The 14,086-nt window shown below is 39.3% G+C and overlaps 1 protein-coding gene across 1 annotated transcript in view; it reads right to left on the bottom strand.

Annotated features, from left to right (window-relative positions):
- Positions 1–441: 441 nt before the first annotated feature.
- Positions 442–14,086, bottom strand: part of STXBP6 (syntaxin binding protein 6) — a gene marked incomplete at its 3' end in the record, with an annotated part of 111,054 nt that continues 97,409 nt past the window's right edge. Inside the window, exons 5-6 of the mRNA XM_084263348.1 lie at positions 2,769–2,926; positions 442–465 (exon numbers count right to left, since the gene is read on the bottom strand). Of these exons, the coding sequence (XP_084119474.1) occupies positions 442–465; positions 2,769–2,926 (182 nt within the window). The remainder of the gene's footprint in view (positions 466–2,768; positions 2,927–14,086) is intronic.

Here is a 14,086-nt window from a genome sequence, read left to right as displayed (position 1 = left end):
CACTACAGTTACAACCTCAGGTGTTTAAATGCAACATTCATGTTCTGCTGATGCTACATAAAATGAAGTATACCCCTTCTTTGGATTTTATTTCCACACATATGTCCATAACCAGTTAAATAATTTTCTGTACAACTGGGGAAGATTATTACTACTTTACTCCTGATCAACTTGTCATTTGGTCCAGTTCCCCTGCTTGCTTTCACTCCTGTAACAACTGAAAAACAGGTAGAAAGTACTGCAGGACTGTGTAGCAATATTACAAAAGAGGAACAAAAGTAAGTCAAAAAAGGTAGAAATGCAACACTTTTTCCTGCACAGAAACTGAAATGATGCATCTCCGCTGAACTGGAAGAAAAAGCACACAGAAGTTCTGGATCTCCTGTAAGAAATGCTGAGTGTAGCCTTTCCAGTTTCTCTCGGGAAGGTTTCAGCAGTATCTCAGCATTTGTGCTTCATGGCAAGCTGAAAAAGAAAGAAAAAACTCAAATTTAAATCATGTGTAATGACAGCTGTATCAAGCTACATTGGATCTGAAGATCTGGATCTGAAGAGCTTTTAAACCAAACTCCCCAAAAGATGCTCGAAATCTGTAACTTCTTTGCACTCAGATATGCAGTTGTTCCCTTTGCTACACTGAGGAGACAGGATTTATCTTCTTTCATATCTGTTTCCCAATATCCATTATTTTGCTATCTGTGAGGAAATTTTAGAAACAAAGACATGCTTTAAAGAATGGTCTAATGATTGGGATTGTTGAATACAATCAGAAATTCTCCACAGGCAATTTAAACCACCAGTTCGGCAGCCCTGCCATTACACAGAGACAAAAAATTAAGCACTGATTGCATCTGTGATTACCAATTATTTCAAACAATTCAAAAATGGACTTAAAACTATGAATGAGAGGGAGAAGGAAGAGCTAAAGTGTGTTAAATCCACCAAAACTGACTTTGGCAAAACAAGCAGAGAACTTAGTTTTAGGCTCTGTATAATAAAAAATTGATATGGGTAGATAATAGCAAGCTATAAAGAGATGAGATGAGAGAACTACCTAGGAAGATACCTAGAAACTGGAATTGTTAAGGACACTTAAAATTTCCTCTTTTGCTACCAGTGAAATGCTGGTCAATAAATGGATCAAATTTAATTGACTCAAGGACCTGATCATAAATACACTTTTATAAAACCCTATTACTTGTAGAGGTATACTGGAAAGGCATTTCATCATGAAAGAACTGCCAACAATATTTTCTTCCCTCAAACATTTTTTTTTTCAGAAATATATGTCTTTGGTGGGTAACCCTGCGAGGAAGTTTTTATTAACCAGAATCCATAACTGAGCTCCTGTGCAGTCACCAGGGGGAAGGAAATTTTAGAGGCAAAGAAAGGGAAGACAGTGTTATAAGGAAGATTTTATAGATACTCTGAGCTAAGTTGCAGCCTTTACACAACCAAATACAGATAAACTCTTTCATTCAGCAAACTCTGAACACTCTGTGAATGCTATTGTTTCTGGTGCAAATTAGGTAGTTTTTTCTTTTTTTTTTCTAAAGGTTACTAAGGTGTTTTTCAAAGATGCTAGAGAAAGTATTCCTATAATATACGTCTTCTACTGTCTCCATTAGATATTTTAGATCTTAATAAAAACAGGCATACAGCTGAGGTACTGCCCAGACATACATATTAAGCTATAAGATAAATATCTATCCAGTCCTTATACTGTGGTGGTGAAATTAATTATTGGCTGACAGTAATTCAAAGTACTTTTACTGCTCTACTGAAGGCAACTATAAAGCAATCAAAAAAAAGTCCTATGAAGAGCAGAGGAGGGAAGTGGGACTGTTTAGCCTGGAAAAAAGTGGCTCAGAGGAGACCTTATTGCTGAAAGGCAGTTGTGGTGAGCTGGGGGCCAGCCTCTTCTCCCAGATACCTAGTGAGAGGACAAGAGGGAATGGGCTGTAAATTGTGCCAGGGGAGGTTCAGCTTAGAATTTAGAAGAAATTTCTTCTCAGAAAGAGTAATTGGAACATTTTGCCCAGGGAGATGGTGGAATCACTTTCCCTCGGGGTGTTCAAGGAAAGGTTGGAAAAGGATTTTATGGACATGGTTTAGTAAGTAAAATAGGCGGTGGGGGGACAGTTGGACTAGATGATCTCAGAGGTCTTTTCCAACCTTAATGACTCTATGATTCAAAACCAGGAACCCTGCTTTACTGTACAATGTGTTCACAAACAATAGTAGAGAAAATATGTGTCTTTCTCTTTACTGTCACTGTTTTGCCAGAAAGTTATGATTCTTCCATTTAAGCAACACTCAGCTTGACTTCACTTTTCTGGTTTCAGTGGAATAGTATGTTTTCTTGACAAACATTAAGGTCTGAGTAGCAGCTACCCCTCAAATGGAAAGTTGACAAGAAACAATACTGTACAACATTTAACAACAATTAAGGGATTATCAACAATTTCACTACACTGCTGCACAAAGCATGAGGAACAGTTCCAAACAGTAATTGGCAGATGGATTTAAAATACACTTCAAGAAGTTGAAAGCCAGTTTCAATTCAAGTGGCAATGCAGCAAACCTCAGAGCTACACACTGAAGAAGCTATAAAGAAGAAAACTGCCAAGTGAGGAACGGTATCAAGGCAAACAGCAACCTGCTTGTAAACAGTGACTGATTGCAGTTCTCTCTAGAGCTTCCTTCCTGTGCAACAAAGGCAAGTGTGACTCCAACTTACAGAAAGCCTTGTTCCACCAAAATCTTACCTTATGTGCAGTTTCTGCAAACTGCTGAGCACTGTTTTTCAGCTCCTCTGTCTTCTCTTCTGCTCGACCTAGCCTTTCACCACGCTCATTCAAAGCCTGACTTGCTTTCTGTACTGCGCTTGTCACACTGTCGGCTGCTGAATGGAGTATGCTGTTTCCTGCAATATTAAAATAAACTATCAGAACAACCAAATATCCATATATATATGTACATATGCATATGCTTTGTATTAAACACAAGTAGTGTAATTTATAATGTTCAAGAGTTGATGTGTTATCTTGATGGTTTTGGATAACAGGATAAGGTATCATTTTCTCACTCGAGCAATATTACTATTAGCAAAATATAGCAACATAATACTTGGGGAATTTAAGGAAACAGTGGTCATAGCTATGTATTTATTTTTACACCTTATGCACATATGTCATTTCAGGAAGCTCTTCTAGTAAGCTAGTGAAACTGTTCACAAGTGCACACAGCTTATTTGCAAAATTCTCATATTAGTATAGATTAATTTTTTTTGGAAGACACCATGAAACATGTCTGTAAGAATTCATGGGTTTTTTCCCCTCAGATTCTAATTATTATAATAATATTTCATTTACAAGTGTACCTCAAACCGTACTAATACAGCTATTTTATGCTGCTCATTTCTATCTGCCTCTGACCCTTCTTCGCATGAGGCACGGGCCCTATTTCATGTGACAAAGGACTTTAAATACTAAGGTTTAAATAAAGTCACTGCAAGACTCAGTATCTTCTAAACCTTCAGTTTTACCATCCAAATCAATCTATCAGTTTCTCTGTTTCTTGTCTGGCACACAATGTTTCTTCAAGTTTTCAACAGAACTGCATTTCTCCTCTATAGTTACTGCTGCCACTACATTCACTTACTGTTTACAGTACTCCCTTCTATAGTGCTTCTCAACAGGATTATCCTCTTCCTGGAGCGAACTGCTGATGAATGTTTAGAATATGAACCACAGTTCAAACAGAAAACTCTTCACAAAGTTGCACGTTATCAGCATGAACTGGTATATATTAGAATATACGTAGGACAAAATTCTTTTCCGCAAAGGACTAGTAAATCTCAGCTTGTCTTCCACAAGCTTTATGACTTAATTACCTTACAGGGAATTTGTTACCTAGGAATTTTCTGTCTAGACATATACAAAGGCACTGCCAAGAGCCAGAAAGCAGAAACAGAGCATTAACCGATGCCACAGCCAGTTCTCCTGACTGCCTGAAGCGTTGTAATCACACAGATTCACACTTTTAAATGAATTATGCTGGTAAAAGGTACCAAACCAGCTCAATACATGAAGCTCAACTGAGTACTGCAGCGAATCTGCTGTTGTAACCAAGTCTGTTGTTCTTACAGACACACAAAGACAAACGAAAATAAACACAAACCCACTGCTTTTATCGTTTATCTGAAAACTGTATCTACCTTGAAAATACTGCCAGGTTAAAAAATAAATCCTAAACATTAATTTGAAGGGTTATTTTCTTAAGGAAAAAGAAGAACAAAAGACCCATTCAGAGTAATTTTACAGATAATAATCCTTTCCTTCGAAACTGCAAACAAACAAGCAAGAGTGAAACCGAAGGCTGCCCCAGGTATCCTGTGGAAAAACAGCACAAGCTCCATGTCCATGGACTCCTGAGATGATAAAAAAAAAAAAGCCTTAAAGCTTTATTAAAGTAACATTCAAGTAGTCTCAATCTCTGGAGGTGGGGGAAGGACTCAGGAACCCACACGTGGTGACTCAGATATGAGTCAGTATGAGAAACACCAAGCAAAGAGCATCCTGGCCTTCTGTATATCAATATCATTACATTTGTAACATCAGCAATTAAAAATAATGGATTTATAGGATGTGGAACAGACACAGGTTTGGGTTTCTTTCCTTTCTTGCATAAAACAAAGAGGCACTTAGAGAAGGAATATAACTGTTGGCATTACTACTTAAGAGATTAATATCTGAAAACATTGAGAGTTGGAATTTGCAAAGACAAGCGGCCTCTCTTCACACACTGAGGAGTCTGAAAATAAAACTGAACAACTTTAAATATTGTACACTTTCTTCAAGATTTTTCAGTCAATTGGCATTTTATTAATAAGTTGCTCATTTAAAGCCAGTTTTTAGGAGATTATTTTGGCTTCCGTTCAGACAACTTTTCCAGTAAAAACATGTATTGGGCAACACTGCACTGGAAATAGTTTTCCTTTTTTGGTGGTGTGATTTAAAGGCCTTAACCTCTTGTGTAAATCAGCACTATCTTTCTAGAAAGTTTTAAAAGCTTGGATTAGCACTGTTGTTACTTTACAAGATCACAAAGCTTCTGCAGGGTACACAGACAGCTTTATAAAACTACACATTTGCTTAGTTAAAATGTGTTGGGGAGTAGAAGTTAACACAGATTGCTGCCTTTCTCTCAATGTCAAAAGGAAATTACAGAACTAAAATATTCTTAGTTTTCTATATTCCTGAAAATATCAGTATACCAAAGATTGATACTTATTTTTCTACATCATCGACAAAATTGGAAGTTTGACTCAATGACAGTGAGTCTTTTTCTTTCTGGTAAATACAGTAGGTATGTGAGATAGGATCTGATGTATTTTCCTACGAGCATTGAAGCTGCTATTCTGAAACTGTTTTGGAGAACTACTTGAACTACTTTTGGATAATCCCCATTAAAAATACAACCTAATCTATGAGCAACACAGAAACCCATGGATCAGTAGTCTATTGAATTTCATCAGTGTATTTCTAGAGCATGTGTAGGTGGTTTCTGATAAGACTGATTATGCCTTGTCCTTGTATGTCCTTATATTAGTACCACTGCAGGAACAGCAACACTTGTACTGGATGTAGTGGGGAATCATTCCTATGAACAAATTACCTACAACCTGCAAGGAGGTAATGACTACAAGATGTCTAGAGAAGTTTGTTCCATGACTGCCTCAACTGTACCCACTTAGGCAGAAATTCGTGCAAACAACCTGCACCCAGGTACTAAAGAAAAACTTCAATGTGACACTCAACATTTCTTTCCTATGTCTTCCATCTTTCTTTAGTTTTGCCAAAGGCGTGACAACTACTGTAACCCACTATTTTTCTTTTTTTTTTTTTTTTATTAAATTGTCTACGAGGAATCTGAGGGATTTCAGCACTTCTCACCTACTGCGTTAGAGACACAACCACCTCAATGGGAGACTTTCAACAGCTTTTCACATGTGAAGTATCTTTCCTGAGAAGACGTAACACTTGCAAGATGAGATAAAGACCTCCAAAATGTGGGTATGGTCAGCTGATACTAAAAGTTGGTTTGGGTAGGCAAGCAATCATATTATTCCTCTGATGTTCAATTCCAAGGACTTATGATCTCAAATTTTGCATGGCTACAGTCTTCACTGTGAGCTTAGTTGAATGCTTGTGTTGATTTTTCTAATGTGTACAGAGACCCTCCTGGTTTTAGAGCGCACTTATCTGTCTAAACCTCTACAGAATCAATCTCAGCAGATAAGACTACAGACTTTTCTCTTTCAAATAAACATAAAAGGAAAATAGAAAAGGCTACATACATATTTTGTAATTTTATTAAACATTAATGGTAAGCACACAACTTTTCCCTATATAACGATATTTGCAAACTCAGTAAGTGGAGCAAGTATTACCAGATAACATGGTGAGTATGTGTTGACATCAAGTTTCATATAAAGTATGAGGTTAATACGAATTTCTATTGTCAGCAAAACATGCACGTTCATGACAACTTCAGTTTAAAACTACATAAACCGAGTTAATTTAGTGGGTTTCTTTGGTCTAATTTTACTATATATAAAAGCACAGAAATATACAATTAATTTATTTTCACTTACTCAAACAAGTGGTTTAGTAAGGTCAATTCTAATACAGCTTTTTCTTGTATAATACTTTTTTGTCTTATTATCTGAAGTTGTCCACCCAGGGGAAAGGAACATGCAGATTTCCAAATCAACATAGCGACATAGCTAGGTATTCCAATTTGCTAGGCAAATGATAGATTTTTATTTTGAGTTTGCTGTAGCAAATATTAGCTGTTGTAATTAAATTCCCCTCTCTCCTTAGAAAATTCAAGTGGTGACCTGTATAATTACATATAACCTTACTGGGGCCCAAAGGTGCAGAAACAGCAGAAGGGCAGTGGTGTTGGGGTTGAGTGCTTTAACAAGTGATCCCAGAATTGTTACTTGCTTACAGACATAAACAAAGGAATAACACTTTGCAGAAGGTCCTCTCAGGCTCCTTTTTTAAATTTCTGGTTCTTAATGATCACAAACACTATCAGAGAGCATTGCAGCCCATGAAGTCAAGTGACATTTAGGCCTTTTATTACGCATAAGAGAGAAGTATATCCTTAACCCACCGGAGCCAGTAGCTCAAAGATATAGAGATACTACCATCAATTAGCACGGGAACCAATCTATTTGTTGAAGAAACCAATTGGCCTCTAGAGATATCATTATTTATTTTGCATGATTTGATATAACACACATTCATCAGAGGTTCATAGCATTGTCTGTTAGCCATATCAAATGCATTTCAGTTCAATGCAGGGATTTGTCCATACATTAGTGTAAGACTTTATTTCTAGCAAGCATCTACTTTTTAATGGTATATGCATTAACACAGCATTTACCAACTACCTTCTTCTGAGAAAGAAATAAATGCAGTTAGCTATGGTAATTAAGAAGTTTCCTCTGTCACATGAAAACTTTTAATTTAGAGAGAAGATATATTATGGTTCCCATAAAACTAGGTCTGTGTCACTGAATAAAGGTTAAAAGCATAATCAGAATCAGTTCAAGTTCATTAACAAGTCCAAGCCATCACAACATCATTATTCTGTATGCCTACACATACTAAAAGTTCAACAGTACTATGAAAACAGTGATTGTAAATACAAAGGTCGGCTTTTTGCTCCTTCACTGTTCTGTTTTATTACTTTCCCATGCACTCATCATTTAAGAGCCAAAAGCATCAGCAATTAAAACAGCAACACAAAACTAAAGGATTCAAAGAAGAAGTAAAAGGTGATGAACAATTAAGAATTAACATGTCTTTGTGAAAGAAGGGAGACCACAGAGATGCTTTCTCCAAGCAGGAAAGTGGTCTGAAGAAGGGAAGAGGCTATACAGCTTTGTATTATTTCTCTTCCCAAGTTACTTTGATAGTAACTAGCTACCATTTGGATTTTGAACTGCTGACCATTACCCATGATGTCCTCCCACCTTGTTGTTCACTTATCCAGTCTATTATTTCCCTAGCTTTGCTATGATAATGTTAGAGGAGAATGTGTTGAATACCTTGCTGAAGTCAAGGAAAAAAATAACTGCTGCTCTCCCTACATCCACCAAGCCAGTCACTTCATCACAGAAAGCAAGCTAGTTGGGAACAATTTGCTCTGGTGCCAGCAATTCTTGCCCTCTCTGTGCCTAGAGAGGTTTTCCACAAGGATTTGCTCAGTACCTTAAAAGGTAAAAAATGTCTTTCATACTAACTAGCAATTGAAGTTTTCAGCACAGAATTTTTACCTGGTTCAAATAATTGTTATATATTAAGGCCTCTCTATGCATGCCAAAAGAATTCAAATTCATGAGTGAGACTGAAGATTAAATGAGCTTTTTGTAAGCTATTCGTGCCCTTTTATATCTTTTTGTCAGTGAAAGGCTGCTATTTTAGCCTTCTGTTTCTAGTAGTTCAGTCTCTGGCAGAGATATTTGTTATGCTAAACCTGAAGGTAGTGTGGTTCAAGCAGCAAGAAATTGAGGATGAAGAAAATCTCCAGTGTGGGCTGCTGTGTGGGCATTTGCACTTGTTGCAGCTAAATATCTCTACCAGCAGTGCTGATTGACAGCTTGCACACAGCCAGACTCTGCAGTTTGTGGCTCATGAACACCCCTGATGCAGCCTTCCTTAAACCTCCCCTGCAGCATCACTGCAAAACCTCTCTCTATGTTCAAGGATGAGAGCTGGGATTTGCCCCACAGAAAAATGAAAGTGTTTATGAACATAGCAGAAATTGAATAGATTACTTTGGACTCATAACAGCTAAAACAAGTCACAGAAAGTCTCAAACGTGAGTTAGTTAGCAATGTTTACTAATAGTAACACATCTTTATTATTTAATTTTACTTTCACTTTAATTAATCTAGCCACAGGTAGGAACTGTATTGAAACCAGCTGTTAATATCAATATATATCAGGTAAATTTTCCAGGCCTTCAACTATTTGTAGCTTTAGGGATTTCATGAGCCAAAGCTTATCTTTGCACAGATCATCTTGACTGAATTATTTTCAGTTTTCTCTAAGAAAAGATCTAACCCTACTTTTAGGTGGCCAAATAACATTATCTCCAAACATACCAAATACAGGCACCAGAATAACCTCTGTTGTTTAACTTCCCTATTTCAACATACTCAAGCCAGAACCGCAAAAATTAAAGAAAATCAAGTAGCATGAAACACAGCAGACTATTAGCTGACCAAAACCTCAAAACAGCACATGAACAGAATGGCTTCTGCAGAACGCTGAGAATGAAATTCAATGACACAGAGAAGACAAGGTCTTTAAAAAGAAAAAAAAAAAAGTCACTGTAAGGGTTCAAGAGTTCAATATCAAGCTGTATCCAAATTTCTCAATGTGGCTTTCAAAATGTTAGATTTAGGAAGAGTTGAATTACATAAAGCCAAACCTCCTCATGATTCTACAAGGGACTATAAAAAGCCCTTCCATGGACAATTGAGTAGGATAAGTTTTCTTGCTGCAATTCAAAGAGAAGTATTATCTCTGATGCTAATGCCCTTTCATTTTAAATAGTGATGTTAAAAACCATAGGGGCCACTAGAATTAAAAAAAAAAAAAACACAATTTTTCATTGATGAAATCTTTTAATAAAGAGAATACCAACCGATCCAACGAGACTCTCTTCTCTGTTATTCAGTACTCCACAGCAATAGTGTCAAGTAAATTAGTCACACTTTTGAACAGTTAAACCAATATAAATGCTTTTAGAAGCAGACGTTATTTTGTGTTAACTGAAAGGATTAATATCCTCAAAAACACCAGAAGAAAGCTATGTTGCATGGCTGATATATGAAATACTATGCTATCTAAAGCTTTACAAGCACTACTCAGTTGGGTCACCTAAGGTCTCACCTTTATTTTGCCCTAAATATTAATCTTTAGGGAGATGGGAGATTATATTGGTTCTTTTACAATATTTTAAGCAAATATCTTCATTGAGATAAATCCTGGCAAATTAAAGTAACATTTAATGGCAATAGATAATTAGTGCTCATATTAACGATAAACATGATTATTAACCCAGTATGTGAAATACAGGTCAAAAGACAGAAATTCATACTGTTGGGAAAATCTTCCTATCTAAAGATCCAAGCTAGAGAAAGATTGTATGAAATTACTTTGAAAACCTTGCAGGAAGAAAGCTGAACTAGAAATGGGATAACTTCCAAGTAGATTTTTATTGACATTAATATCACCATATAAAGAAAAAGTCTGGTTTTTTTGATGGAAACCTTTCAGCCATGACTGCCAGCAGGCTAAATCCTCTATGACCTACATTTCTTCATGACCAGAAGCTGAAGTAGTGAATCAAATTCCAGTTAAAGGAATATTCAGAAAGAGGAAACGGATTGCATATAGGATAAAAAGACAGTGACTACTACAAAACATTATACTTTATGTGAAAAAAAATCTATTTTGAATGAAAGCCTGTGGTGAGATGAGCCTGGTTGTCAGGTAAGCTCCCACCCAGCTGCTTGCTTACTCCTACCCAGTGGGTTGGGGGAAGAGAATCTGAAGGGCAAAAGTGAGAGAACTCACAAAGCTGAGATAAAAACAGATTAGTAAGTGAAAGGGAGGGGGAGTGAACAACAACAACAAAAAAGAAGTGATTGAAAAACACTCACTCACTGCCAGCAGCCCAATGACCAGCCAGTCCCTGAGCAACAACCCCCTGGCTCAGCAACAGCTGAGCATACTGTAACCTGTTATGGTGTGGCATGACCAACTGGTCAATTTGGGTCAGCTCTCCTGGTTGTGTCCACTCTCAGCCTATTTGCTGGGAGCAGGCAAATTGAGAAATTGAGAAAATGTTTGACGCTCTGTAAGCACTGCTCGCCCAAAACACAGGTGTGTTAACACAGTTTTGGTCAAAAATGTAAAATACAGCACTATATTTTTTTTCTAAACAAAGGTTTTTTTTTTTTCTAAGGAAATGTATGTTTATTGTCTGTATGTCAGAGAATGCTTTGACAGCCTGGAGCTGGAGTATGGTGAAGATGGGGTTGAATGTCTCTGAGGAAATATCAGAGGAGCACGAAATCAGGGAGGCATAGTGAAGGGAGTCTACTCTAGAGCACCTGGCCAGGATGAGGTAGCTGATGAGTTGTTTTTAAAACAACTGGGAGAAGTCTCGTGATCACTAGCCCTTGTCCTTCCTTATTGGGGACTTCAACTTACCAGATGTCTCCTGGAAGTACAATACAGCAGGGAGGAAGCAGTCTAGCAGGTTCCTGGAGTGTTTGGAAGACCACTTCCTGACCCAATTGGTGAGTGAACCAACCAGGGAAGGTGCTCTGCTGGATTTGTTGTTTGTCAACAGAGAATGCCTAGTGGGGGATGTGAAGGTTGGAGGACGCCTGGGGCATAGTGATCATGAGTTGATAGAATTCTTAGTACTGGGAGAAGTAAGGAAGGGAGACAGCAGAACAAGCACTTTAGACTTCCGTAGGGCTGACTTTAGACTGTTCAGAAAGCTGCTTGATAAGATTCCATGGGAGGCAGCCCTTGAGGGCAGAGGAGCCCAAGAGGGTTGGTTGCTCCTCAAGAAGGAAATCCTGGTGGCACAAGAACAGGCCATCACAGTCTGTCGGAAGAGGAGTCGGCGAGGAATGAAGCCAGCTTGGCTGAGTAGAGATATGGGCAGATACTCAGAAAAAGAGGGAAAAATATGAGCTTTGGAAGAAGGGGCAAGTGTCTTGGAATGACTATAGGAATGTAGTGAGATCATGTGGGGAGAAAGTCAGAAGGGCTAAAGCCGAACTGGAACTTAGACTGGTCAGTTCCGTAAAAGATAATACGAAGTCCTTCTATAGATATATTAACAGTAAAAGGAGGGGCAAGGAGAATCTCCAGCCCTTATTGGATGCAGGGGGAACATTAGTGACAAGGGATGAAGACAAGGCTGAGCTACTTAATTCCTTCTTTACCTTAGTCTTTAATAGTAAAGTTGGATATTCCCTGAGTACTCATCCTCAGGAAGTGGGTGACAGGGAGGGGAAGCAGAACAAAGCTCCCATGATTTAGGTGGAAATGATTAGTGACCTACTTGGCCAGTTAGACACCTACAAATCAATGGGGCCAGATGGGATTCACCCGAGGGTGCTGAGAGCTGGCAGATATGCTTGCCAAACCCCTTTCCATGATCTATCAGCAATCCTGGCAGACTGAGGAAGTTCCACTCGATTGGAGGCTGGCAGATGTTACCCCCATAAGAAGGTCGGAAGGAGGATCCAGGGAACTACAGGCCTGTCAGTCTGACCTCAGTCCCAGGGAAGATCATGGAGAGGGTTATCTTGGGAGCTGTCATGCAGCACATATGTGATTGCCAGGGGATCAGGCCTAGTCAACAAAAGGTAGATCCTGTCAAACTAACCTGATCGTCTTCTATGACAAGGTGACCCATTTAATGGACAAGGGAAAGGCTGTGGATGTGGTCTACCTGGACTTCAGTAAAGCTTTTGACACCGTTTCTCACAGCATTCTGATAGAGAAACTGGCTGTCACTGGCCTGGACAGGTGGACCCTCAGCTGGTTTAAAAACTGGCTGGATGGCCGGGCCCAAAGGGTGGTGGTGAATGGAACCAAATCCAGCTGGAGGCCGGTCACGAGTGGCGTCCCCCAGGGCTCAGTCCTGGGGTCCAGTTTTGTTCAACATCTTTATCAAAGACCTCGATGAAGGGATTGAATGCTCCCTCAGGAAGTTTGCAGATGACCTGGGAGGAAGTGCTGATCTGCCTGAGGGCAGCGAGGCTCTTCAGAGGGATCTGAACAGACTGGACCAAGTGTAGAGTGCTGCACATGGGACATAACAACCCCACGCAGCACTACAGGCTTGGGGGAGACTGGCTGGAGACCTGTCAGACAGAGAAGGATCTGAGAGTGTTGGTTGATCGCAGGCTGAATGTGAGTCAGCATTGTGCTCAGGTGGCCAGGAAAGCCCATGGCATCTTGGCTTGTATCAATAACAGTGTGTCCAGTAGGTCTGGAGAGGTGATTGTGTCCCTGTACTCCGCATTGGTGAGACTGCACCTTGAGTACTGTGTCCAGTTCTGGGCTCCCCACCATAAGAAGAACATTGAGGCCCTCGAGCAAGTCCAGAGAGGGGCAACCAGGCTGGTGGAAGGGGCTGGAGGGCAAATCATATGAGGAGCAGCTGAGGGAGCTGGGAATGTTTAGTCTGGAGAAGAGGAGGTTGAGGGGAGACCTTATCACCACCTACAACTACCTGAAGGGAGGTTGTAGGTGGGTGATGGTCTCTTCAGCCAGGTGACAGGAGATAGGACGGGGAAATGGCAAGAAGCTGTGCCAGGGCAGGGTCAGATTAGATGTTAGGAAAAAAATTTTTACTGAAAGAGTTGTCAGGGTCTGGAACAGGCTGCCCAGGGAGCTGGTTGAGTCACCTTCCCTGGATGTGTTTAAAAAAAGGGTGGATCAGGTACTTAGGGGTATGGTTTAGCACAGGACAGGAACGGTTGCACTTAATGATCTTAAAGGTCTTTTCCAACCTAGTGATTCTGTGATAACGCTTACAGTCACCATGCCAATACTACTGAATGATCTGATATAAGTAGTGTTAATTATTGTTGAGAAACATACTTCACTAATGTGGTACAATGGAAGAATGGTACGCAGTGTATTTATCAGCAGATTCCCACTTCTAAATCAGGTAGGTGATTGAAAATTCCATGTTAGCTACAAACTCTGTGTATTTACAAAGAGACTAATTGTGTACATTTGTCCCATCTGTTTTGATCAGCTATGGATAATTTGAATGGAGCTTGTATCTGAGTAGTCACTCCTTTTGAGAACCCTGGGAAAGCTACCCCCCTCCCTCCACCCTTCAAACTGTACTTAACACTGAAAACACTTTAGAAAGAAAAAAGAGACTACAGGAAGCTCAAGTTCTTCAGCTGGTATTTGCTCAAATTCAAGAGCCTAGCAAAGGAAAAGTGGAAGCCCCA

The sequence above is a fragment of the Gallinula chloropus genome (assembly GCF_964237585.1).
Source record: "Gallinula chloropus genome assembly, chromosome: 4".
Lineage (NCBI taxonomy): Eukaryota > Metazoa > Chordata > Aves > Gruiformes > Rallidae > Gallinula > Gallinula chloropus.
The sequence above is the reverse complement of the archived record's forward strand: the minus strand, read 5'-3'. Positions and strand labels throughout refer to the sequence as shown.